At 44.5% G+C, this 27,699-nt stretch overlaps 1 protein-coding gene across 1 annotated transcript in view; it reads right to left on the reverse strand.

Annotated features, from left to right (window-relative positions):
• LOC130095201 (exportin-5-like) overlaps window positions 1-27,699 on the reverse strand; it is a 122,737-nt gene that overhangs the window by 75,642 nt on the left and 19,396 nt on the right. The window contains exons 7-12 of the mRNA XM_056261887.1: window positions 25,286-25,471; window positions 22,356-22,432; window positions 19,324-19,422; window positions 19,165-19,228; window positions 18,929-19,054; window positions 18,749-18,839 (exon numbers count right to left, since the gene is read on the reverse strand). Coding sequence (XP_056117862.1) covers window positions 18,749-18,839; window positions 18,929-19,054; window positions 19,165-19,228; window positions 19,324-19,422; window positions 22,356-22,432; window positions 25,286-25,471 — 643 coding nt within the window. The remainder of the gene's footprint in view (window positions 1-18,748; window positions 18,840-18,928; window positions 19,055-19,164; window positions 19,229-19,323; window positions 19,423-22,355; window positions 22,433-25,285; window positions 25,472-27,699) is intronic.

Consider the following 27,699-nt stretch of genomic DNA (forward strand, 5'->3'; position numbering starts at 1 on the left):
CCTTTTAGCTCGTTTATCATGGAAATGTGGTGATTTTTTTTTTTACCTTTTAAACTGTGACACCTCCACTGATGGCCCGATCTCCATAAAAGTTTGCACGCTTCTTTAGAATAATATGGCGCACGTGCTCAGCTAATTTGGTGAAGTTCTGAGCAGAGCAGACCATTTTTCAGTCATTTAAATGTCATTTTGCGTAGGATATTATGGAGCATTTTTTCACCTTTATAGCAGTTAAAGCGCCACCGATGGCCCGACGTCCATAAAAGTTTCCAAGCCTCTTTAGGATCAGGTGACGCATGCGCACGCCCGGTTTTGTCAGGTTGTATGCAAATCAGGCAGGAAGAGGGCCACTTTTAGCCATTTCATGGGATTTGCCATTGAAAAAACATCATTTTGACACCTTTTTAACAGTTATAGCGCCACCAAGTGGCCAGTCGCCGCGTCCTTTTTCAGGCGACCACAGAATGAGCTCTTACACAGGTGCGCTGAGTTTGGTGAAAATATCTCGTTCCGTTCACGAGTTATAGCCAATTTAGTAAAAGGGGCTCCTCCCACTCGGAACGTTTTGGCGTCCCTTAGGGACCGTGAACCGAAATTTCCACTTTTTTTTGATAATTATTGACATTCAGACTCCATAGAATCTCGCTGCACTGGTTTGGTTCCGGCCGGGCCAAAAACCTAGGACTAGTTCGCAAAAGTAGGTTTTTGGAAAAACCCAAAATACCCGAAAATGTACCCAGGGTGACGAGCCAATCCGAGGCAGGTATCTTGTCCGGCTTGAGCCAAGGATTCCAACGATGTAAGACACTTGAGCCTACGCCTAACGGTTGAGGAGTTATGAGCCGTTTCGTACTTTTGGCCGCTGTAGCGCCACCTATGGGCCAATCGGGGCGGGCCTTGGTGACGTTGTAGGCGGTGTGAGTACTACCAGCCCCCAAAGTTTCAAAGCTCTACGACTTACGGTTCGTTCTGCCCGATCAGTTTTATGTCTGAATGTTGCATCATGGGAAAATTAACAATAACAATAGGGTTTCAGCACTTCGTGCTTGAACCCCTAATAATGGCCTAAAAAAGGGCCACAAAAAGGCCTCTAAAAAAAAAACCATAGGGTCTAGGCACTTGCCGCTTGCGCTGCTGCGTTCCAAAAACTTTATCAAGCCTTTTAACATGTGCCTCGGAGAGGAAAAAGTAAGTTTTCTGCCCTTTTAGCTCGTTTATCATGGAAATGTGGTGATTTTTTTTTTTACCTTTTAAACTGTGACACCTCCACTGATGGCCCGATCTCCATAAAAGTTTGCACGCTTCTTTAGAATAATATGGCGCACGTGCTCAGCTAATTTGGTGAAGTTCTGAGCAGAGCAGACCATTTTTCAGTCATTTAAATGTCATTTTGCGTAGGATATTATGGAGCATTTTTTCACCTTTATAGCAGTTAAAGCGCCACCGATGGCCCGACGTCCATAAAAGTTTCCAAGCCTCTTTAGGATCAGGTGACGCATGCGCACGCCCGGTTTTGTCAGGTTGTATGCAAATCAGGCAGGAAGAGGGCCGCTTTTAGCCATTTCATGGGATTTGCCATTGAAAAAACATCATTTTGACACCTTTTTAACAGTTATAGCGCCACCAAGTGGCCAGTCGCCGCGTCCTTTTTCAGGCGACCACAGAATGAGCTCTTACACAGGTGCGCTGAGTTTGGTGAAAATATCTCGTTCCGTTCACGAGTTATAGCCAATTTAGTAAAAGGGGCTCCTCCCACTCGGAACGTTTTGGCGTCCCTTAGGGACCGTGAACCGAAATTTCCACTTTTTTTTGATAATTATTGACATTCAGACTCCATAGAATCTCGCTGCACTGGTTTGGTTCCGGCCGGGCCAAAAACCTAGGACTAGTTCGCAAAAGTAGGTTTTTGGAAAAACCCAAAATACCCGAAAATGTACCCAGGGTGACGAGCCAATCCGAGGCAGGTATCTTGTCCGGCTTGAGCCAAGGATTCCAACGATGTAAGACACTTGAGCCTACGCCTAACGGTTGAGGAGTTATGAGCCGTTTCGTACTTTTGGCCGCTGTAGCGCCACCTATGGGCCAATCGGGGCGGGCCTTGGTGACGTTGTAGGCGGTGTGAGTACTACCAGCCCCCAAAGTTTCAAAGCTCTACGACTTACGGTTCGTTCTGCCCGATCAGTTTTATGTCTGAATGTTGCATCATGGGAAAATTAACAATAACAATAGGGTTTCAGCACTTCGTGCTTGAACCCCTAATAATGGCCTAAAAAAGGGCCACAAAAAGGCCTCTAAAAAAAAAACCATAGGGTCTAGGCACTTGCCGCTTGCGCTGCTGCGTTCCAAAAACTTTATCAAGCCTTTTAACATGTGCCTCGGAGAGGAAAAAGTAAGTTTTCTGCCCTTTTAGCTCGTTTATCATGGAAATGTGGTGATTTTTTTTTTTACCTTTTAAACTGTGACACCTCCACTGATGGCCCGATCTCCATAAAAGTTTGCACGCTTCTTTAGAATAATATGGCGCACGTGCTCAGCTAATTTGGTGAAGTTCTGAGCAGAGCAGACCATTTTTCAGTCATTTAAATGTCATTTTGCGTAGGATATTATGGAGCATTTTTTCACCTTTATAGCAGTTAAAGCGCCACCGATGGCCCGACGTCCATAAAAGTTTCCAAGCCTCTTTAGGATCAGGTGACGCATGCGCACGCCCGGTTTTGTCAGGTTGTATGCAAATCAGGCAGGAAGAGGGCCGCTTTTAGCCATTTCATGGGATTTGCCATTGAAAAAACATCATTTTGACACCTTTTTAACAGTTATAGCGCCACCAAGTGGCCAGTCGCCGCGTCCTTTTTCAGGCGACCACAGAATGAGCTCTTACACAGGTGCGCTGAGTTTGGTGAAAATATCTCGTTCCGTTCACGAGTTATAGCCAATTTAGTAAAAGGGGCTCCTCCCACTCGGAACGTTTTGGCGTCCCTTAGGGACCGTGAACCGAAATTTCCACTTTTTTTTGATAATTATTGACATTCAGACTCCATAGAATCTCGCTGCACTGGTTTGGTTCCGGCCGGGCCAAAAACCTAGGACTAGTTCGCAAAAGTAGGTTTTTGGAAAAACCCAAAATACCCGAAAATGTACCCAGGGTGACGAGCCAATCCGAGGCAGGTATCTTGTCCGGCTTGAGCCAAGGATTCCAACGATGTAAGACACTTGAGCCTACGCCTAACGGTTGAGGAGTTATGAGCCGTTTCGTACTTTTGGCCGCTGTAGCGCCACCTATGGGCCAATCGGGGCGGGCCTTGGTGACGTTGTAGGCGGTGTGAGTACTACCAGCCCCCAAAGTTTCAAAGCTCTACGACTTACGGTTCGTTCTGCCCGATCAGTTTTATGTCTGAATGTTGCATCATGGGAAAATTAACAATAACAATAGGGTTTCAGCACTTCGTGCTTGAACCCCTAATAATGGCCTAAAAAAGGGCCACAAAAAGGCCTCTAAAAAAAAAACCATAGGGTCTAGGCACTTGCCGCTTGCGCTGCTGCGTTCCAAAAACTTTATCAAGCCTTTTAACATGTGCCTCGGAGAGGAAAAAGTAAGTTTTCTGCCCTTTTAGCTCGTTTATCATGGAAATGTGGTGATTTTTTTTTTTACCTTTTAAACTGTGACACCTCCACTGATGGCCCGATCTCCATAAAAGTTTGCACGCTTCTTTAGAATAATATGGCGCACGTGCTCAGCTAATTTGGTGAAGTTCTGAGCAGAGCAGACCATTTTTCAGTCATTTAAATGTCATTTTGCGTAGGATATTATGGAGCATTTTTTCACCTTTATAGCAGTTAAAGCGCCACCGATGGCCCGACGTCCATAAAAGTTTCCAAGCCTCTTTAGGATCAGGTGACGCATGCGCACGCCCGGTTTTGTCAGGTTGTATGCAAATCAGGCAGGAAGAGGGCCGCTTTTAGCCATTTCATGGGATTTGCCATTGAAAAAACATCATTTTGACACCTTTTTAACAGTTATAGCGCCACCAAGTGGCCAGTCGCCGCGTCCTTTTTCAGGCGACCACAGAATGAGCTCTTACACAGGTGCGCTGAGTTTGGTGAAAATATCTCGTTCCGTTCACGAGTTATAGCCAATTTAGTAAAAGGGGCTCCTCCCACTCGGAACGTTTTGGCGTCCCTTAGGGACCGTGAACCGAAATTTCCACTTTTTTTTGATAATAGACTATGTGCACGTTAGCATATGCTACTTCCGGCTGCGAAACCGATAGGGGGTGTCTAGTTTCCGGTAGCCTGATGGACGACGTAGAAGTAACGTTAAACATTGTTTACTTTTCACAATGCAGCAGCGCCTGGTTACCGTAATTCCTCAAATAAAAACCGGTATTCAAATAAACGCCGGGCCTCTGATAATGGCCGGGTGCGTGATCAACGCGGACAAATAAAGGCCGGGGGAAAATTAGTGTGGATAATCTCCTAAATGACTTTCATTGAAGAGATGTTACACCTGTCCACTTCATGCGTGTTCTGTGATCTGATCGTGAAAAGACCATGTATAAATGCCATCCGAAGCACATTCGAGACAATTTAAATCCGATCGCTCAAACCACTTCTTCAGGAGGAGATCTGAGACGAGATTCCAGACGAAATTGCACAAGTGTAAATCAAATGCATCTGATTGTTGAAACCACGTATCTAAATTTTACTCCTCCCAAAAACGCTAAAAAATAAGTGTGAGAGCGTGTTATAGGCTATGTAATGTTATAGCAAGATGTGACAACGCTACTGCAACACGCATCACGGCAGCCGAGCATCTATCCATAAAGCCAACGTGCAAACTATTGCAAATTAAAGTGAAAGTAAGTCGCAGACAATTCTCCTCATCATTAAAAGTAAAGAAACGAAATGATCTTACCAGGCTTGTTGCCGCTCTCGCTTATTGCGGTCTTTTGATTTAGAAATGAGCTGATCTATCAAATGCAGCTGTTGCTTTCGGTGACGTCCACTCCATTAAATCCGCATATAGCGTGGGAATTGAAGATTTATATCCGTTTTGCGAAAACGCATTTGTGAGCAGATTTAAGTAGAATTGTTTTGATAAATCAGAGAGCTTTCCGATCTGAGAAAACACATGAAGTGGCCAGGTGTAAACATCCCCTAATATGCATTCAAGTTCATCGTAACGTACAGCCAATAGATGGTAGTAGACAATAGATGTAACACACATATAATTTAGTGCTGCTAGTGTAACGGTCTTTTCAACAACTTTAATGAAAACGAAATTGTCTTGAGGAGCATGGAACCCAGACGGAAATTTGATTTAGATTTTTTTTAAATAAAGCGCCTGCCTCTAATAAAAGCCTGTTACCTTCTGCAGTTTAGGTAAATAAAGGCCCCAGCTTTTATTTGAGGAATTATGGTATTACCACCGACTGCCCTTTGAAAAGTGAATCGGTTTTTTTTATGTTTTAGGTCCATTGCGAACGATTAAACTAACTTAACGCCGGTCCACTGATGTAAACAAGACGGCAACCGGAAACGAAGTACCCAATTTCCACCCTCAAGCCGGAAGTTAGCATTTTTCTCGTGCACAGAGCGAATTATTGACATTCAGACTCCATAGAATCTCGCTGCACTGGTTTGGTTCCGGCCGGGCCAAAAACCTAGGACTAGTTCGCAAAAGTAGGTTTTTGGAAAAACCCAAAATACCCGAAAATGTACCCAGGGTGACGAGCCAATCCGAGGCAGGTATCTTGTCCGGCTTGAGCCAAGGATTCCAACGATGTAAGACACTTGAGCCTACGCCTAACGGTTGAGGAGTTATGAGCCGTTTCGTACTTTTGGCCGCTGTAGCGCCACCTATGGGCCAATCGGGGCGGGCCTTGGTGACGTTGTAGGCGGTGTGAGTACTACCAGCCCCCAAAGTTTCAAAGCTCTACGACTTACGGTTCGTTCTGCCCGATCAGTTTTATGTCTGAATGTTGCATCATGGGAAAATTAACAATAACAATAGGGTTTCAGCACTTCGTGCTTGAACCCCTAATAATGGCCTAAAAAAGGGCCACAAAAAGGCCTCTAAAAAAAAAACCATAGGGTCTAGGCACTTGCCGCTTGCGCTGCTGCGTTCCAAAAACTTTATCAAGCCTTTTAACATGTGCCTCGGAGAGGAAAAAGTAAGTTTTCTGCCCTTTTAGCTCGTTTATCATGGAAATGTGGTGATTTTTTTTTTTACCTTTTAAACTGTGACACCTCCACTGATGGCCCGATCTCCATAAAAGTTTGCACGCTTCTTTAGAATAATATGGCGCACGTGCTCAGCTAATTTGGTGAAGTTCTGAGCAGAGCAGACCATTTTTCAGTCATTTAAATGTCATTTTGCGTAGGATATTATGGAGCATTTTTTCACCTTTATAGCAGTTAAAGCGCCACCGATGGCCCGACGTCCATAAAAGTTTCCAAGCCTCTTTAGGATCAGGTGACGCATGCGCACGCCCGGTTTTGTCAGGTTGTATGCAAATCAGGCAGGAAGAGGGCCGCTTTTAGCCATTTCATGGGATTTGCCATTGAAAAAACATCATTTTGACACCTTTTTAACAGTTATAGCGCCACCAAGTGGCCAGTCGCCGCGTCCTTTTTCAGGCGACCACAGAATGAGCTCTTACACAGGTGCGCTGAGTTTGGTGAAAATATCTCGTTCCGTTCACGAGTTATAGCCAATTTAGTAAAAGGGGCTCCTCCCACTCGGAACGTTTTGGCGTCCCTTAGGGACCGTGAACCGAAATTTCCACTTTTTTTTGATAATTATTGACATTCAGACTCCATAGAATCTCGCTGCACTGGTTTGGTTCCGGCCGGGCCAAAAACCTAGGACTAGTTCGCAAAAGTAGGTTTTTGGAAAAACCCAAAATACCCGAAAATGTACCCAGGGTGACGAGCCAATCCGAGGCAGGTATCTTGTCCGGCTTGAGCCAAGGATTCCAACGATGTAAGACACTTGAGCCTACGCCTAACGGTTGAGGAGTTATGAGCCGTTTCGTACTTTTGGCCGCTGTAGCGCCACCTATGGGCCAATCGGGGCGGGCCTTGGTGACGTTGTAGGCGGTGTGAGTACTACCAGCCCCCAAAGTTTCAAAGCTCTACGACTTACGGTTCGTTCTGCCCGATCAGTTTTATGTCTGAATGTTGCATCATGGGAAAATTAACAATAACAATAGGGTTTCAGCACTTCGTGCTTGAACCCCTAATAATGGCCTAAAAAAGGGCCACAAAAAGGCCTCTAAAAAAAAAACCATAGGGTCTAGGCACTTGCCGCTTGCGCTGCTGCGTTCCAAAAACTTTATCAAGCCTTTTAACATGTGCCTCGGAGAGGAAAAAGTAAGTTTTCTGCCCTTTTAGCTCGTTTATCATGGAAATGTGGTGATTTTTTTTTTTACCTTTTAAACTGTGACACCTCCACTGATGGCCCGATCTCCATAAAAGTTTGCACGCTTCTTTAGAATAATATGGCGCACGTGCTCAGCTAATTTGGTGAAGTTCTGAGCAGAGCAGACCATTTTTCAGTCATTTAAATGTCATTTTGCGTAGGATATTATGGAGCATTTTTTCACCTTTATAGCAGTTAAAGCGCCACCGATGGCCCGACGTCCATAAAAGTTTCCAAGCCTCTTTAGGATCAGGTGACGCATGCGCACGCCCGGTTTTGTCAGGTTGTATGCAAATCAGGCAGGAAGAGGGCCACTTTTAGCCATTTCATGGGATTTGCCATTGAAAAAACATCATTTTGACACCTTTTTAACAGTTATAGCGCCACCAAGTGGCCAGTCGCCGCGTCCTTTTTCAGGCGACCACAGAATGAGCTCTTACACAGGTGCGCTGAGTTTGGTGAAAATATCTCGTTCCGTTCACGAGTTATAGCCAATTTAGTAAAAGGGGCTCCTCCCACTCGGAACGTTTTGGCGTCCCTTAGGGACCGTGAACCGAAATTTCCACTTTTTTTTGATAATTATTGACATTCAGACTCCATAGAATCTCGCTGCACTGGTTTGGTTCCGGCCGGGCCAAAAACCTAGGACTAGTTCGCAAAAGTAGGTTTTTGGAAAAACCCAAAATACCCGAAAATGTACCCAGGGTGACGAGCCAATCCGAGGCAGGTATCTTGTCCGGCTTGAGCCAAGGATTCCAACGATGTAAGACACTTGAGCCTACGCCTAACGGTTGAGGAGTTATGAGCCGTTTCGTACTTTTGGCCGCTGTAGCGCCACCTATGGGCCAATCGGGGCGGGCCTTGGTGACGTTGTAGGCGGTGTGAGTACTACCAGCCCCCAAAGTTTCAAAGCTCTACGACTTACGGTTCGTTCTGCCCGATCAGTTTTATGTCTGAATGTTGCATCATGGGAAAATTAACAATAACAATAGGGTTTCAGCACTTCGTGCTTGAACCCCTAATAATGGCCTAAAAAAGGGCCACAAAAAGGCCTCTAAAAAAAAAACCATAGGGTCTAGGCACTTGCCGCTTGCGCTGCTGCGTTCCAAAAACTTTATCAAGCCTTTTAACATGTGCCTCGGAGAGGAAAAAGTAAGTTTTCTGCCCTTTTAGCTCGTTTATCATGGAAATGTGGTGATTTTTTTTTTTACCTTTTAAACTGTGACACCTCCACTGATGGCCCGATCTCCATAAAAGTTTGCACGCTTCTTTAGAATAATATGGCGCACGTGCTCAGCTAATTTGGTGAAGTTCTGAGCAGAGCAGACCATTTTTCAGTCATTTAAATGTCATTTTGCGTAGGATATTATGGAGCATTTTTTCACCTTTATAGCAGTTAAAGCGCCACCGATGGCCCGACGTCCATAAAAGTTTCCAAGCCTCTTTAGGATCAGGTGACGCATGCGCACGCCCGGTTTTGTCAGGTTGTATGCAAATCAGGCAGGAAGAGGGCCGCTTTTAGCCATTTCATGGGATTTGCCATTGAAAAAACATCATTTTGACACCTTTTTAACAGTTATAGCGCCACCAAGTGGCCAGTCGCCGCGTCCTTTTTCAGGCGACCACAGAATGAGCTCTTACACAGGTGCGCTGAGTTTGGTGAAAATATCTCGTTCCGTTCACGAGTTATAGCCAATTTAGTAAAAGGGGCTCCTCCCACTCGGAACGTTTTGGCGTCCCTTAGGGACCGTGAACCGAAATTTCCACTTTTTTTTGATAATTATTGACATTCAGACTCCATAGAATCTCGCTGCACTGGTTTGGTTCCGGCCGGGCCAAAAACCTAGGACTAGTTCGCAAAAGTAGGTTTTTGGAAAAACCCAAAATACCCGAAAATGTACCCAGGGTGACGAGCCAATCCGAGGCAGGTATCTTGTCCGGCTTGAGCCAAGGATTCCAACGATGTAAGACACTTGAGCCTACGCCTAACGGTTGAGGAGTTATGAGCCGTTTCGTACTTTTGGCCGCTGTAGCGCCACCTATGGGCCAATCGGGGCGGGCCTTGGTGACGTTGTAGGCGGTGTGAGTACTACCAGCCCCCAAAGTTTCAAAGCTCTACGACTTACGGTTCGTTCTGCCCGATCAGTTTTATGTCTGAATGTTGCATCATGGGAAAATTAACAATAACAATAGGGTTTCAGCACTTCGTGCTTGAACCCCTAATAATGGCCTAAAAAAGGGCCACAAAAAGGCCTCTAAAAAAAAAACCATAGGGTCTAGGCACTTGCCGCTTGCGCTGCTGCGTTCCAAAAACTTTATCAAGCCTTTTAACATGTGCCTCGGAGAGGAAAAAGTAAGTTTTCTGCCCTTTTAGCTCGTTTATCATGGAAATGTGGTGATTTTTTTTTTTACCTTTTAAACTGTGACACCTCCACTGATGGCCCGATCTCCATAAAAGTTTGCACGCTTCTTTAGAATAATATGGCGCACGTGCTCAGCTAATTTGGTGAAGTTCTGAGCAGAGCAGACCATTTTTCAGTCATTTAAATGTCATTTTGCGTAGGATATTATGGAGCATTTTTTCACCTTTATAGCAGTTAAAGCGCCACCGATGGCCCGACGTCCATAAAAGTTTCCAAGCCTCTTTAGGATCAGGTGACGCATGCGCACGCCCGGTTTTGTCAGGTTGTATGCAAATCAGGCAGGAAGAGGGCCGCTTTTAGCCATTTCATGGGATTTGCCATTGAAAAAACATCATTTTGACACCTTTTTAACAGTTATAGCGCCACCAAGTGGCCAGTCGCCGCGTCCTTTTTCAGGCGACCACAGAATGAGCTCTTACACAGGTGCGCTGAGTTTGGTGAAAATATCTCGTTCCGTTCACGAGTTATAGCCAATTTAGTAAAAGGGGCTCCTCCCACTCGGAACGTTTTGGCGTCCCTTAGGGACCGTGAACCGAAATTTCCACTTTTTTTTGATAATTATTGACATTCAGACTCCATAGAATCTCGCTGCACTGGTTTGGTTCCGGCCGGGCCAAAAACCTAGGACTAGTTCGCAAAAGTAGGTTTTTGGAAAAACCCAAAATACCCGAAAATGTACCCAGGGTGACGAGCCAATCCGAGGCAGGTATCTTGTCCGGCTTGAGCCAAGGATTCCAACGATGTAAGACACTTGAGCCTACGCCTAACGGTTGAGGAGTTATGAGCCGTTTCGTACTTTTGGCCGCTGTAGCGCCACCTATGGGCCAATCGGGGCGGGCCTTGGTGACGTTGTAGGCGGTGTGAGTACTACCAGCCCCCAAAGTTTCAAAGCTCTACGACTTACGGTTCGTTCTGCCCGATCAGTTTTATGTCTGAATGTTGCATCATGGGAAAATTAACAATAACAATAGGGTTTCAGCACTTCGTGCTTGAACCCCTAATAATGGCCTAAAAAAGGGCCACAAAAAGGCCTCTAAAAAAAAAACCATAGGGTCTAGGCACTTGCCGCTTGCGCTGCTGCGTTCCAAAAACTTTATCAAGCCTTTTAACATGTGCCTCGGAGAGGAAAAAGTAAGTTTTCTGCCCTTTTAGCTCGTTTATCATGGAAATGTGGTGATTTTTTTTTTTACCTTTTAAACTGTGACACCTCCACTGATGGCCCGATCTCCATAAAAGTTTGCACGCTTCTTTAGAATAATATGGCGCACGTGCTCAGCTAATTTGGTGAAGTTCTGAGCAGAGCAGACCATTTTTCAGTCATTTAAATGTCATTTTGCGTAGGATATTATGGAGCATTTTTTCACCTTTATAGCAGTTAAAGCGCCACCGATGGCCCGACGTCCATAAAAGTTTCCAAGCCTCTTTAGGATCAGGTGACGCATGCGCACGCCCGGTTTTGTCAGGTTGTATGCAAATCAGGCAGGAAGAGGGCCGCTTTTAGCCATTTCATGGGATTTGCCATTGAAAAAACATCATTTTGACACCTTTTTAACAGTTATAGCGCCACCAAGTGGCCAGTCGCCGCGTCCTTTTTCAGGCGACCACAGAATGAGCTCTTACACAGGTGCGCTGAGTTTGGTGAAAATATCTCGTTCCGTTCACGAGTTATAGCCAATTTAGTAAAAGGGGCTCCTCCCACTCGGAACGTTTTGGCGTCCCTTAGGGACCGTGAACCGAAATTTCCACTTTTTTTTGATAATAGACTATGTGCACGTTAGCATATGCTACTTCCGGCTGCGAAACCGATAGGGGGTGTCTAGTTTCCGGTAGCCTGATGGACGACGTAGAAGTAACGTTAAACATTGTTTACTTTTCACAATGCAGCAGCGCCTGGTTACCGTAATTCCTCAAATAAAAACCGGTATTCAAATAAACGCCGGGCCTCTGATAATGGCCGGGTGCGTGATCAACGCGGACAAATAAAGGCCGGGGGAAAATTAGTGTGGATAATCTCCTAAATGACTTTCATTGAAGAGATGTTACACCTGTCCACTTCATGCGTGTTCTGTGATCTGATCGTGAAAAGACCATGTATAAATGCCATCCGAAGCACATTCGAGACAATTTAAATCCGATCGCTCAAACCACTTCTTCAGGAGGAGATCTGAGACGAGATTCCAGACGAAATTGCACAAGTGTAAATCAAATGCATCTGATTGTTGAAACCACGTATCTAAATTTTACTCCTCCCAAAAACGCTAAAAAATAAGTGTGAGAGCGTGTTATAGGCTATGTAATGTTATAGCAAGATGTGACAACGCTACTGCAACACGCATCACGGCAGCCGAGCATCTATCCATAAAGCCAACGTGCAAACTATTGCAAATTAAAGTGAAAGTAAGTCGCAGACAATTCTCCTCATCATTAAAAGTAAAGAAACGAAATGATCTTACCAGGCTTGTTGCCGCTCTCGCTTATTGCGGTCTTTTGATTTAGAAATGAGCTGATCTATCAAATGCAGCTGTTGCTTTCGGTGACGTCCACTCCATTAAATCCGCATATAGCGTGGGAATTGAAGATTTATATCCGTTTTGCGAAAACGCATTTGTGAGCAGATTTAAGTAGAATTGTTTTGATAAATCAGAGAGCTTTCCGATCTGAGAAAACACATGAAGTGGCCAGGTGTAAACATCCCCTAATATGCATTCAAGTTCATCGTAACGTACAGCCAATAGATGGTAGTAGACAATAGATGTAACACACATATAATTTAGTGCTGCTAGTGTAACGGTCTTTTCAACAACTTTAATGAAAACGAAATTGTCTTGAGGAGCATGGAACCCAGACGGAAATTTGATTTAGATTTTTTTTAAATAAAGCGCCTGCCTCTAATAAAAGCCTGTTACCTTCTGCAGTTTAGGTAAATAAAGGCCCCAGCTTTTATTTGAGGAATTATGGTATTACCACCGACTGCCCTTTGAAAAGTGAATCGGTTTTTTTTATGTTTTAGGTCCATTGCGAACGATTAAACTAACTTAACGCCGGTCCACTGATGTAAACAAGACGGCAACCGGAAACGAAGTACCCAATTTCCACCCTCAAGCCGGAAGTTAGCATTTTTCTCGTGCACAGAGCGAATTATTGACATTCAGACTCCATAGAATCTCGCTGCACTGGTTTGGTTCCGGCCGGGCCAAAAACCTAGGACTAGTTCGCAAAAGTAGGTTTTTGGAAAAACCCAAAATACCCGAAAATGTACCCAGGGTGACGAGCCAATCCGAGGCAGGTATCTTGTCCGGCTTGAGCCAAGGATTCCAACGATGTAAGACACTTGAGCCTACGCCTAACGGTTGAGGAGTTATGAGCCGTTTCGTACTTTTGGCCGCTGTAGCGCCACCTATGGGCCAATCGGGGCGGGCCTTGGTGACGTTGTAGGCGGTGTGAGTACTACCAGCCCCCAAAGTTTCAAAGCTCTACGACTTACGGTTCGTTCTGCCCGATCAGTTTTATGTCTGAATGTTGCATCATGGGAAAATTAACAATAACAATAGGGTTTCAGCACTTCGTGCTTGAACCCCTAATAATGGCCTAAAAAAGGGCCACAAAAAGGCCTCTAAAAAAAAAACCATAGGGTCTAGGCACTTGCCGCTTGCGCTGCTGCGTTCCAAAAACTTTATCAAGCCTTTTAACATGTGCCTCGGAGAGGAAAAAGTAAGTTTTCTGCCCTTTTAGCTCGTTTATCATGGAAATGTGGTGATTTTTTTTTTTACCTTTTAAACTGTGACACCTCCACTGATGGCCCGATCTCCATAAAAGTTTGCACGCTTCTTTAGAATAATATGGCGCACGTGCTCAGCTAATTTGGTGAAGTTCTGAGCAGAGCAGACCATTTTTCAGTCATTTAAATGTCATTTTGCGTAGGATATTATGGAGCATTTTTTCACCTTTATAGCAGTTAAAGCGCCACCGATGGCCCGACGTCCATAAAAGTTTCCAAGCCTCTTTAGGATCAGGTGACGCATGCGCACGCCCGGTTTTGTCAGGTTGTATGCAAATCAGGCAGGAAGAGGGCCGCTTTTAGCCATTTCATGGGATTTGCCATTGAAAAAACATCATTTTGACACCTTTTTAACAGTTATAGCGCCACCAAGTGGCCAGTCGCCGCGTCCTTTTTCAGGCGACCACAGAATGAGCTCTTACACAGGTGCGCTGAGTTTGGTGAAAATATCTCGTTCCGTTCACGAGTTATAGCCAATTTAGTAAAAGGGGCTCCTCCCACTCGGAACGTTTTGGCGTCCCTTAGGGACCGTGAACCGAAATTTCCACTTTTTTTTGATAATTATTGACATTCAGACTCCATAGAATCTCGCTGCACTGGTTTGGTTCCGGCCGGGCCAAAAACCTAGGACTAGTTCGCAAAAGTAGGTTTTTGGAAAAACCCAAAATACCCGAAAATGTACCCAGGGTGACGAGCCAATCCGAGGCAGGTATCTTGTCCGGCTTGAGCCAAGGATTCCAACGATGTAAGACACTTGAGCCTACGCCTAACGGTTGAGGAGTTATGAGCCGTTTCGTACTTTTGGCCGCTGTAGCGCCACCTATGGGCCAATCGGGGCGGGCCTTGGTGACGTTGTAGGCGGTGTGAGTACTACCAGCCCCCAAAGTTTCAAAGCTCTACGACTTACGGTTCGTTCTGCCCGATCAGTTTTATGTCTGAATGTTGCATCATGGGAAAATTAACAATAACAATAGGGTTTCAGCACTTCGTGCTTGAACCCCTAATAATGGCCTAAAAAAGGGCCACAAAAAGGCCTCTAAAAAAAAAACCATAGGGTCTAGGCACTTGCCGCTTGCGCTGCTGCGTTCCAAAAACTTTATCAAGCCTTTTAACATGTGCCTCGGAGAGGAAAAAGTAAGTTTTCTGCCCTTTTAGCTCGTTTATCATGGAAATGTGGTGATTTTTTTTTTTACCTTTTAAACTGTGACACCTCCACTGATGGCCCGATCTCCATAAAAGTTTGCACGCTTCTTTAGAATAATATGGCGCACGTGCTCAGCTAATTTGGTGAAGTTCTGAGCAGAGCAGACCATTTTTCAGTCATTTAAATGTCATTTTGCGTAGGATATTATGGAGCATTTTTTCACCTTTATAGCAGTTAAAGCGCCACCGATGGCCCGACGTCCATAAAAGTTTCCAAGCCTCTTTAGGATCAGGTGACGCATGCGCACGCCCGGTTTTGTCAGGTTGTATGCAAATCAGGCAGGAAGAGGGCCGCTTTTAGCCATTTCATGGGATTTGCCATTGAAAAAACATCATTTTGACACCTTTTTAACAGTTATAGCGCCACCAAGTGGCCAGTCGCCGCGTCCTTTTTCAGGCGACCACAGAATGAGCTCTTACACAGGTGCGCTGAGTTTGGTGAAAATATCTCGTTCCGTTCACGAGTTATAGCCAATTTAGTAAAAGGGGCTCCTCCCACTCGGAACGTTTTGGCGTCCCTTAGGGACCGTGAACCGAAATTTCCACTTTTTTTTGATAATTATTGACATTCAGACTCCATAGAATCTCGCTGCACTGGTTTGGTTCCGGCCGGGCCAAAAACCTAGGACTAGTTCGCAAAAGTAGGTTTTTGGAAAAACCCAAAATACCCGAAAATGTACCCAGGGTGACGAGCCAATCCGAGGCAGGTATCTTGTCCGGCTTGAGCCAAGGATTCCAACGATGTAAGACACTTGAGCCTACGCCTAACGGTTGAGGAGTTATGAGCCGTTTCGTACTTTTGGCCGCTGTAGCGCCACCTATGGGCCAATCGGGGCGGGCCTTGGTGACGTTGTAGGCGGTGTGAGTACTACCAGCCCCCAAAGTTTCAAAGCTCTACGACTTACGGTTCGTTCTGCCCGATCAGTTTTATGTCTGAATGTTGCATCATGGGAAAATTAACAATAACAATAGGGTTTCAGCACTTCGTGCTTGAACCCCTAATAATGGCCTAAAAAAGGGCCACAAAAAGGCCTCTAAAAAAAAAACCATAGGGTCTAGGCACTTGCCGCTTGCGCTGCTGCGTTCCAAAAACTTTATCAAGCCTTTTAACATGTGCCTCGGAGAGGAAAAAGTAAGTTTTCTGCCCTTTTAGCTCGTTTATCATGGAAATGTGGTGATTTTTTTTTTTACCTTTTAAACTGTGACACCTCCACTGATGGCCCGATCTCCATAAAAGTTTGCACGCTTCTTTAGAATAATATGGCGCACGTGCTCAGCTAATTTGGTGAAGTTCTGAGCAGAGCAGACCATTTTTCAGTCATTTAAATGTCATTTTGCGTAGGATATTATGGAGCATTTTTTCACCTTTATAGCAGTTAAAGCGCCACCGATGGCCCGACGTCCATAAAAGTTTCCAAGCCTCTTTAGGATCAGGTGACGCATGCGCACGCCCGGTTTTGTCAGGTTGTATGCAAATCAGGCAGGAAGAGGGCCGCTTTTAGCCATTTCATGGGATTTGCCATTGAAAAAACATCATTTTGACACCTTTTTAACAGTTATAGCGCCACCAAGTGGCCAGTCGCCGCGTCCTTTTTCAGGCGACCACAGAATGAGCTCTTACACAGGTGCGCTGAGTTTGGTGAAAATATCTCGTTCCGTTCACGAGTTATAGCCAATTTAGTAAAAGGGGCTCCTCCCACTCGGAACGTTTTGGCGTCCCTTAGGGACCGTGAACCGAAATTTCCACTTTTTTTTGATAATTATTGACATTCAGACTCCATAGAATCTCGCTGCACTGGTTTGGTTCCGGCCGGGCCAAAAACCTAGGACTAGTTCGCAAAAGTAGGTTTTTGGAAAAACCCAAAATACCCGAAAATGTACCCAGGGTGACGAGCCAATCCGAGGCAGGTATCTTGTCCGGCTTGAGCCAAGGATTCCAACGATGTAAGACACTTGAGCCTACGCCTAACGGTTGAGGAGTTATGAGCCGTTTCGTACTTTTGGCCGCTGTAGCGCCACCTATGGGCCAATCGGGGCGGGCCTTGGTGACGTTGTAGGCGGTGTGAGTACTACCAGCCCCCAAAGTTTCAAAGCTCTACGACTTACGGTTCGTTCTGCCCGATCAGTTTTATGTCTGAATGTTGCATCATGGGAAAATTAACAATAACAATAGGGTTTCAGCACTTCGTGCTTGAACCCCTAATAATGGCCTAAAAAAGGGCCACAAAAAGGCCTCTAAAAAAAAAACCATAGGGTCTAGGCACTTGCCGCTTGCGCTGCTGCGTTCCAAAAACTTTATCAAGCCTTTTAACATGTGCCTCGGAGAGGAAAAAGTAAGTTTTCTGCCCTTTTAGCTCGTTTATCATGGAAATGTGGTGATTTTTTTTTTTACCTTTTAAACTGTGACACCTCCACTGATGGCCCGATCTCCATAAAAGTTTGCACGCTTCTTTAGAATAATATGGCGCACGTGCTCAGCTAATTTGGTGAAGTTCTGAGCAGAGCAGACCATTTTTCAGTCATTTAAATGTCATTTTGCGTAGGATATTATGGAGCATTTTTTCACCTTTATAGCAGTTAAAGCGCCACCGATGGCCCGACGTCCATAAAAGTTTCCAAGCCTCTTTAGGATCAGGTGACGCATGCGCACGCCCGGTTTTGTCAGGTTGTATGCAAATCAGGCAGGAAGAGGGCCGCTTTTAGCCATTTCATGGGATTTGCCATTGAAAAAACATCATTTTGACACCTTTTTAACAGTTATAGCGCCACCAAGTGGCCAGTCGCCGCGTCCTTTTTCAGGCGACCACAGAATGAGCTCTTACACAGGTGCGCTGAGTTTGGTGAAAATATCTCGTTCCGTTCACGAGTTATAGCCAATTTAGTAAAAGGGGCTCCTCCCACTCGGAACGTTTTGGCGTCCCTTAGGGACCGTGAACCGAAATTTCCACTTTTTTTTGATAATTATTGACATTCAGACTCCATAGAATCTCGCTGCACTGGTTTGGTTCCGGCCGGGCCAAAAACCTAGGACTAGTTCGCAAAAGTAGGTTTTTGGAAAAACCCAAAATACCCGAAAATGTACCCAGGGTGACGAGCCAATCCGAGGCAGGTATCTTGTCCGGCTTGAGCCAAGGATTCCAACGATGTAAGACACTTGAGCCTACGCCTAACGGTTGAGGAGTTATGAGCCGTTTCGTACTTTTGGCCGCTGTAGCGCCACCTATGGGCCAATCGGGGCGGGCCTTGGTGACGTTGTAGGCGGTGTGAGTACTACCAGCCCCCAAAGTTTCAAAGCTCTACGACTTACGGTTCGTTCTGCCCGATCAGTTTTATGTCTGAATGTTGCATCATGGGAAAATTAACAATAACAATAGGGTTTCAGCACTTCGTGCTTGAACCCCTAAATATTCATTATCCGCCTATAAGTCCATGTTCTCTCCTGTCCTCTAGTCAGTGAAAGGGCAGAACGAGCTGGTACCATCAGAAGGTACAAAATCAATAACTGGAACCTTTAATCTCTCTCTCTCACACACACTGCAATGCACTGACACTATTTGATGAGAACTGAGCTGGAAGATGACTTCATAGTTTACTGCAGAGCTGCTTTACAGCCGAATTGAACTAATTTAGTAATTGATGATCTTTACAAAAAGACTGAATCACCATTTGAACTCACTTCAGCTGAACAAAGGATTTGGAAAATTATAATCAGATAATTACAGGATCGTACATGTTTAGTTAAAATAAGCAATGTTGTCAGTAACTGGGTTTCTGTGTTGTCATCAACTAAATAAGATTCTTGCGGTTAATCAACATGAATTACTCTGCAATGCATTGATTTACTTTTAAAAGGGTGCTTAACCTTTAAAACTGATGTGATAACAGTACGTTTAACTAACTAGTTACTGACCAATAATAACTCACAATTAAAGCAGCAGTTGAAATCTTCATCACTATCAAAGTCCACTCTGGAGAATTCACAACCTGGACAATCATTCTTGGAGGGAAATCCAGTCTGTAAAAGGCAAACAGAGCAATTAAGTATGATTAAGTATGATAGCAATTACTCAAAACTGCTCTGTGTCTGGGATACACAGCACTTACTTTCACAAGATTGATCCTTGCTGATCTTAAATATTTGATGGTCATTTGGCAAATTGCAGGATCCCACGAAATAACTTCATGTGAGAATAAGTTTACCCAGGTCTTTTGAGTGGACGACCTCAGAAACTGTTTAAAGTAATATATAAATACATGATTAAATATGAAATGCAAGATTTAGTAAAACATCGTAAAGGTTGACCAATGAGTTTCACTGAGTAGCTATAATGCAGTTCAACCTGGCTGGGATGAGTAGTGAAGGCAAGAAGAGCTTCCATGTATTTATTCAGGTTAACAGGAACTCTAAAACACTAAAGAGAAACATACAAATCTTCTGCATTTGTCATAAGAGGAAAAAAAGGATAAATGATAGACAACAGTGATGCTCATGCGATCACCTCACCACTAGAGAGCAGATTTGGCTACCCAGGGCACAGAGAACCTGACACAGCCTCTTCAAAAAGGTGTATCTTCTTTCCACGACGGCACCCGATGATCTGAATTGGATGATGGACAGTTTTGGTAAAACTAACTAAAACTTGTTCTAAACTAAGCTTGAGTTGGTTTCAATAGAAAAAATTGAACTCACTGGTTACACAGACCGGCACCATCTCCCAACCTACAATAAAATAAAATCCAAACAGCTGTTTACAGTCATTCAAATAGAATCCCAGTCATTTAGAGCAGGGTTCCTCAGATCTATTCCTGCAGGGCCACTGTCCTACAGAGTTCAGATTCAACTCTAATCAAACACACATGAACAACCTAATCAAGGTCTTCAGAAGTCTTTTCACACTTGACATAGTTAACCCTGGGTCATTCTAAACCCCGGGAATCCTGTGTTATCATGCTTCACGTTTCACACTGCTCATAATTTACCAATTAACAATAAAGTTAACAATTAATCCTGGGTATTCATAAGGAAAAGTTTCACACTATACATTCCTAAACCTTGGGTTAACGTCCTTATTTGCATACTCGCGTTGCCAGGGTCACTGACTGGACAAACGCAGCACGTGACCGGTTTACTCAAAGGCTCTAGCTGTCACATTCACGTTAGTTTGGACTCGTTATGTTTTGTCATCATCTGCCTTTGTCCCTCATTTGTTGTCACGAACACTAATTATGTTCAGTCATTACCATTACCACCTGGATATATGTTCAGTTCTGTTTCAGTTCAGTGTTTGGTGTATAGTGTGTGTTGCTACTGACTGTTTGCCTATCTTGTGGAATATTTAATGTTATTAAACTTGTTGGAACTTTATTCATCGCCTGTTTGCTTGCAACCTCCCGTGACAGAACACCGGACCAAACAAAGTTGAACGCGTGTATAAGAATTAATTTTCTGTGTTTCAGTGTTTTTGTTCCGTTTTCACCCCTGCTTGCACCATGAACTTTCCAGCAGTAAGACTCATGTGCCTTGAGCAGGGAGAACGCTCCCTCGAGAAACATTTAGAAGAATTTTTGGATCTCGAAACGTGCAGTTATCCGGTGAGGTTCCTCGAGGGAGCTTCGCGACATATGTGGAGCTGGCGTCTTGAGGATCAGCGTTCACTATTCCGAACACTTTATTTTTGGGGGGTTTTTGCGTTGGACTTCAGTCTATTCCCTAGTCTCTAGCCATCTGTGCCACCCAGTCATCTCCATCACCCTTCAGTCTCTCGGCACCAATGTATAAAAACAATGTGTGGTATATACCACTTCAGTGTGGTACCACCTCGGACCTTTCAGGAGCCATCTCCTCCTGGGCATGAGGAGCCCGAGGCTCCGCCTGCAGCCTCGGTGTGCTATGCTCTGCCTCGACCTGTCACCCTGGCTCCCGCACCTGCATGCGCACCTGCGCTCCTTCCACCCTCGACCTTAGAGTGGACCATCGGCCATTCAGCCTCGCCGGACTCCCTTTGCACGTTGGCTCCATCGAGATCAGACATCGCTTCGCCTCCGCTGCGGACTTGCAAACCGTCCGCTGCTCTTTGGTCCTCCACCCCTTCGGGGCTTGCTCTGCCCTACCTCAGGCTCCACCTCCGCCCTCGGTCGCTCCAACTCAGCCTCAGACCTCCGGATCCCCACCTAGCTCTTGGGAGGTCGTCGTTGCGGCTGTCACGGCCGCCAAGATCTTCACCATCTCTCCACCACCTTGGTTCATCGGCTGCGCGGTGGGTTCCATCCTTGCCGTCGTCGTCTCCGGTCAGCCCCATGGCGGCCCTCACCAGCATTCCTCCATGACTCCTCCCTCCGTCAACACCGCCGTGGGGCACTCCCCTGGCTGTGGCCTGGATGAAAATCCATCAACCCCTGCTCAGGGTCACCCCTTGGCAAAAGTCTTTAAAGGGGCAACATTGAGGTTGTGATCAGACGGTGGTGTAATTAAAATGGCAAGAGACGACACAACAAAATATAGTGAAGAAAAAGTATGGTTTATTGTACTGGTGAAAAAAAGGTGAACAATAATAATAGTAATGGACACGAAGAAAAATAAACCAAATAGATACAAAATTGAGAGTTCAAAGTAAATAATCAAAGAGAATAAGGACATAAATTTGTGAAGCCAAATGAAAGAAAAGAACAAAACAAACTCCCGTTAACTAATCCCAACCTCTTAACTAACTAATAACAAAAAGAAAAGAAAAGACAAAATTCTTCAGCGCAAAGCGCCCTCTCTAACTGCTCTAACTAATAACAAAACATCCAAGGGTGGCGTTCACTTCCTTACCTGGTGTTTGTATACATCGAGTTTGCTAAGTGTTGCTTTGTGTACGTCACGTGACATATTACCTGTCCGAATTTCTCTTGGTAACCTCAAAACACGCCATCATGGCAGAAGAACACATTACTCTTGGCAATCTCAGAACACGCCGGCATGGCAGAACACATTACACTTGGTAATCTCAAAACACGCCGTCATGGCCGAAAGAAAAAACAACAGGACAATGTCTGTAACAGAAAATAATAAACCCAAAAGCGACAAGCAGAGCGACAGAAAGAAACAAGCTGACATGCGCTCCTCTCAGCTTCCTTTTAAACTCGCGTGGTAAACCCGATAGGCTGCGGGAGGAAAGATGACGTCACGACGTAGATGATGATTGACATCTCTCTCAGCCAACAGCGGGCGAGTGGTGACGCAAGCCTAAGAATGTGATAGACAGTAGAGAAAGAGAAACAAAAGAAACACACATGCGCAAGACCACAGGGACGTAACAGGTGCTAACCCGCATCTAAATTACAAGTGTGAAACGCTCTTTTACCTGGGGTTAAAAGCAGTGTTTAGAACGACGATAACCCGTGGTTAAGCGCCGTGTGAAAAGTCCTATAGATACTTGAAAATTGCTGGTAGGTGAGTTTGATCAGGTTTTAAAGTTAAAAACTGCAGGACAGTGGCCCTCCAAGGCCAGATTTGAGGAACCCTGAATAAGCTTAAATGTTTACTTACTGTGCAGCAGACAGGATATAGTTCATTATGACTTCATCAAAGAGTACCAAAAATGGCTTGCGGTCCTCTAAATCACCCTGTGGAAGAAAATAATTTGCTCAATCAAAAACACTTCAACTGATCACTCAAACATAAACTCTTGACACTAAATAGCAATAAAATTAACTTAATTTTTTTTGTGAGGGCGGGGGGGGGGGGGGGGTTGGGGGGGGGGCTGGTGGTTGAGTAATAAAGGCTTTCTGAAGTGAAGCGATGTGTTTGTTTAAGAAAATACAAAGCTGTGAGCTGCAGCTGTTGGCGTGATCAGGTGATTAATGAAAATGTTGCATGTTTCCCAACTTTGCTGACTATGTGCAAGAGATGGATAAATATCTGTCTTTTGATTAACACAGTCGCTCAACATGTTGAAGGACTGAAACAACAATTCTGCCATTATTTCAGAGAGGATTTCAGTTAATTCAACTCTCAATTTCCCAATTAACATTTCAGAGTAATTTATTTTTGTCTCTTACTCATTTCTCAGTGCCACTTGAGTTCAGTCTAGATTTAAAAGGAGGATGGAAAAATAGAATACAGTGCAATCAGTCGGATTACATACTATCCACTGATAGTTATAAAAACAATTAAAATAGTAAAAAGATGATACATAAACTTCTCATCTGGCAAAACACAGAGGTATCATATTTTGCACAGATGCTTGTTTTACTGTGAGATTTTCCCGTGTTGATTGTACTGTAACAGTGGGGTTTTTTTTCGGCGTGCCTACGTCATCTATTGGAGATCGGAAAAGACCTTTCATTTAAAGAATGACACCAGATTGCGAAACCTCTGTAGCTCTTGCTCTCTCCCTTCGGTTTGGTTGAGTGTGATGACTTAATATCCTCAGTTGTCTGACGCTGCCATGAAATTAGGCTACTTCTTCCTTTCGCCTCTACTTATCTGTGCGAGGCCGGATATATTGAATGCCTTCAAAATTTTTTACCGAAATCAGCTCCGGGCAAAGGAAGACATCAGGCTTGCCCTGTCCAACACTGAACCACAAATTGCGCTTCTTTGTAAAAGGAAGCAAATACCACCTGCTGATTCCTACAATCAACATGCCGTTTAGCGCTGCATTGCGCCGGGTGTAAGTTAGGGCCCGACATGTTTATGACATACAATTTTGATACAATATACGAAATGTAATAGAGTTAACAAAGAGCTGAAAAAAAAGAGAAAAAAAAAATTAGGGTAAGATATTAATCTATACATCAGTAACATCGTAAACATTTTTGTAATTTTGTTAAAAGCTGCAGTCCGCAATTTTTCCTCTTTGTCTCCATCTCCGTTCGAAATCTGCTATTGCAGTTATTCGCGGAATTGTCAACTTTACGTGGGTTGTACCTCGGCACGGCACAGCGCGGATGAACACAATGTTTGAGGAGAATGTGGGGCTGTCAGTCGGTGTGGATACTGGCATTCGCAATCAAAGATTAATTTTTTTTTGAAGTACTACCAAAATAAGAATTTTCACCTTCACCTTCAGTCTCTTCTTCCAAACTCTCAGTCCAAAGTCTTTTGCATGTTACAGCGGGTCAATCTCCAGTTGTCACTGGTGATTGTCGTTTGAATCAAATGAATAAGTTTAATTATATCAAGTGCTGTGAGAAAAGGCTATAAATCTCCACTTCCAACATCCTCACTCGCAATATAGCTTATACTAGCCGAGATTCTTCTTCATGTGTACAGATGTGTGTGTACAAATGTGTGTGTAGAGGTGTGTGTGTACAGATGTGACGTAATGACGCAAAGACATGCTCGAATTTCCCGTGGAAATCCACCAGTACCACTGGAGTTAAAAACATTATTACAAGCTTACCGTTTTTAATCGAGCTAAGGCAAGCAGAGAGTTTGAACACTGGCTGGTTATGTACTTGCTCAAACATTTATTTAGCATAATTTTTAACCCAAAAAAGTTACGAACTGGAGCTTTAATAAGTTTCATAGGTAAGAAATGTTAGGTAATGTATAGGGTCCAAAGATGAGACAGCAATTTTTAAAGTTGAGACACACACACAGATAAATAGTGTATTATAAAAAGTTTTATTTGTATAAAATGTATTTATTTGCAACAGTTAAAGTCAAAGTAGCAAACTACTTTGGCTAAATCCGAAATCACTCCCTAAACCCTCATTCTCTATTCCCTATGTTAGTCTACTTATTCAGTTAAATTGAAGGAGTGAATTAAAACAAGTGAGTGTACGATGTACACTGTTGTATGTCTGTCTGTGTTCCCCCTGTCTTTGTGCTTTTGGTTCAGTCCTGTTCAGTTTTCCCGCTCCTCGTTTGTGTTCATGTATACCACGCCCCCTTGTTATCTTGTTTAGCTTGTTTGGCCTTGTATTTAAGCCCTGTGTTTCAGTCCAGTCTTTGTGAGTTCTTGTTGTTGTAACATTGATGTTGGTGGTTCTGTTCCTGAGTCTTGTGCCCTAGCCAGAGTCTTTATGTAGTTTGAGTTTATTAAATAAAGTGTGCTGCAATTGGATCCTGCTTCCACCTCATCATAACATACACAGCCGGGTTCGTCACTTATTGGGCTCCCCTGAATACATTTCCTCTGTGTTCTGTGCTATTTGCAGCGCGTTTCTTTATTTGTTTGTGTTGTGAACTTTTGCAGCACTGTATTTGGTTGTGTTGTGAGTATTTGGAGCACATGTTTGTTGTAAAACTTAAGATGTTTTCTTAATTTGTTGGGGGGTTTTTTCTATTTGCATGTGTTTTTTTAAGTTGCAGCGCGTTGAGCTCTTTCGGCCACCGTAGAAAAGTGTTAGTGTACTAGACTCCAATGACAGCAATGAGTTGCAGCATAAATAAATAAATGTGGAAAGTTTTATTTCAGAAAAGCAGCTGAAAAGAGAAAGTAGTATAATGTAATTGCAGCAGTAACTCACTCTCCTTCTAATAGCAATTAGCAGACACTCTGCAGCCTCCAACTGAAGCTCGGGTTCGCTAAGCAACAGGCACAAGATCTCCAAAAGACGGCAGTTTTCATTGGTGATGTGGCTCAAATCAACCCAATTAATGTAGCCAGCCAGAGTGTTGAGAGTGGCCACACCAACTCGCCAGTGAACTTTTGTCTGGGAGAAAAAAGACAAAAAACACAGCTAATTTCATCTGACATATACGCTACTAGATGGTGAATGTAGAGCAGATAGATTACATTAAGAAACTAAAAGAAATCATTTAAAAATTAAAAACTACTTCTTCGATCAAATGTGTTTAAGCATTACCCGAGAATGGATTGAATATTATATTTGAATATATATAGAAAAGTTAGCTTTTAGCAATTATGGTCTAAAGATCAGAGCCAAATTTGGTGCATATCTGATGAACAAGAACAATTCAAAATGTCTGACAGGTAATATTGAAAAATCGGATAAAAGCCAAGTTCCTCCACTTGGTCTTTGTCCATTTACATTTATGCATTTAGCAGACGCTTTTATCCAAAGCGACTTACATTGCATTTCAAGGTACACATTTTACATTCTTATTAGTTCTCGCTTTCCCTGGGAATTGAACCCATGACCTTAGCCTTGCAAGCGCCAACGCTCTACTGTTTGAGTTATAGAAAAGCTCAAATACATTATTCCTGTAACCCAAGAATTTGAGAACATATCTATCATAAACAATTACTGTGCAATACTGTTCATTTTTATCATTTGCTATGCTTATTTTACATCTGTTCATTTCTCAAAATGCATGAAAAGAAAATTCTACTAGGCCTAGCTCTGTAACCAACAGAATCTCAGATTTATTTTTAGAGCAGAACGCTACCATAGAGGACTTCTATCTGTGAAAATAACAGGATCCTATCTGGTCCCTCAGCAGAGTTAATCAACGCCAAATTGAAGGGAATAAAAAATTAAATAAAAAAATATTCACACATATTGTTATGGCAAGTGTACACAGGAGAGGAAGATGGGTGGTGAATAGTTCAGTGATGAGGTGAACAGGTGAGGGAGAGTCCAAACGAAGATCTTGGTGGAGACACAGAGGGAAGGAAGACACTGGAGACAGGAGGAATAGTGGAGCCCTGGAGGCTGACGAGGACATGCTGGTTCAGGTGGCCAGGGTGGAGCCGGAGACTGGTACCCCCAAAGGACTCTGGACGAGGGCGGAGACTGGAGTCACTTCTGGGCTCTGGAAGAGGGCGGAGACTGGAGTCACTTCTGGGCTCTGGAAGAGGGCGGTGACTGGAGTCACTTCTGGGCTCTGGAAGAGGGCGGAGACTGGAGTCACTTCTGGGCTCTGGAAGAGGGCAGAGACTGGAGTCACTTCTGGGCTCTGGAAGAGGGCGGAGACTGGATTTACTTCTGGGCTCTGGAAGAGGGCGATGACTGGAGTCACTTCTGGGCTCTGGAAGAGGGCGATGACTGGAGTCACTTCTGGGCTCTGGAAGAGGGCGATGACTAGACTCACTTCTGGGCTCTGGAAGAGGGCGATGACTAGAGTCACTTCTGGGCTCTGGAAGAGGGCGATGACTAGAGTCACTTCTGGGCTCTGGAAGAGGGCGATGACTAGACTCACTTCTGGGCTCTGAAAGAGGGCAATGACTAGAGTCACTTCTGGGCTCTGGAAGAGAGCGATGACTAGACTCACTTCTGGGCTCTGGAAGAGGGCGATGACTAGAGTCACTTCTGGGCTCTGGAAGAGGGCGATGACTAGACTCCCTTCTGGGCTCTGGAAGAGGGCGATGACTAGAGTCACTTCTGGGCTCTGGAAGAGGGCGATGACTAGACTCACTTCTCGGCTCTGGAAGAGGGCGATGACTAGACTCACTTCTCGGCTCTGGAAGAGGGCGATGACTAGACTCACTTCTGGGCTCTGGGTGAGGACGAAAACTGGAGTCACTTCTGGACTCAGAATGAGGACGGAGACTGGAGATTCAGGAGCGACAGCGACCATCTTGGGCGAGGGCTCAAGCGCGACGGCCATCTTGGGACAAGGCGCTGGAACGGCGGCCATGACATGATGATACTCTCGAATGTCGGCGGCCATCTTTGGACGAGGCTCTGGAGTGGTGGCGGCCATCTTGGGATGAGGCTCTGGAATGGACACGAGTTCACCATCGCTTGAAAGGCCGATGGTGAACGGGGACTCACAGCCGGCCAACACCAACTCCACAAAAGCCTCGAAGTTCTCTTGAGGTCCCACACCGGGCAGGCGTGCCTTCGTCTCCGCATTGAGGCTAGTATGGAAAAAGACACTCAATGATTGGTCGGAGAAGGAGGTAAGGCACGCCAGGTTGAGGAACGACGCGGTGTGGGCCTCGAGAGAATGCTGGTCTTGGTCCATGCATAGTAGA

The sequence above is a fragment of the Rhinichthys klamathensis genome, unplaced genomic scaffold (genome assembly GCF_029890125.1).
Source record: "Rhinichthys klamathensis goyatoka isolate OS25496 unplaced genomic scaffold, OSU_Roscu_1.1 h1tg000188l_1, whole genome shotgun sequence".
Classification (NCBI taxonomy): Eukaryota; Metazoa; Chordata; class Actinopteri; order Cypriniformes; family Leuciscidae; genus Rhinichthys; species Rhinichthys klamathensis.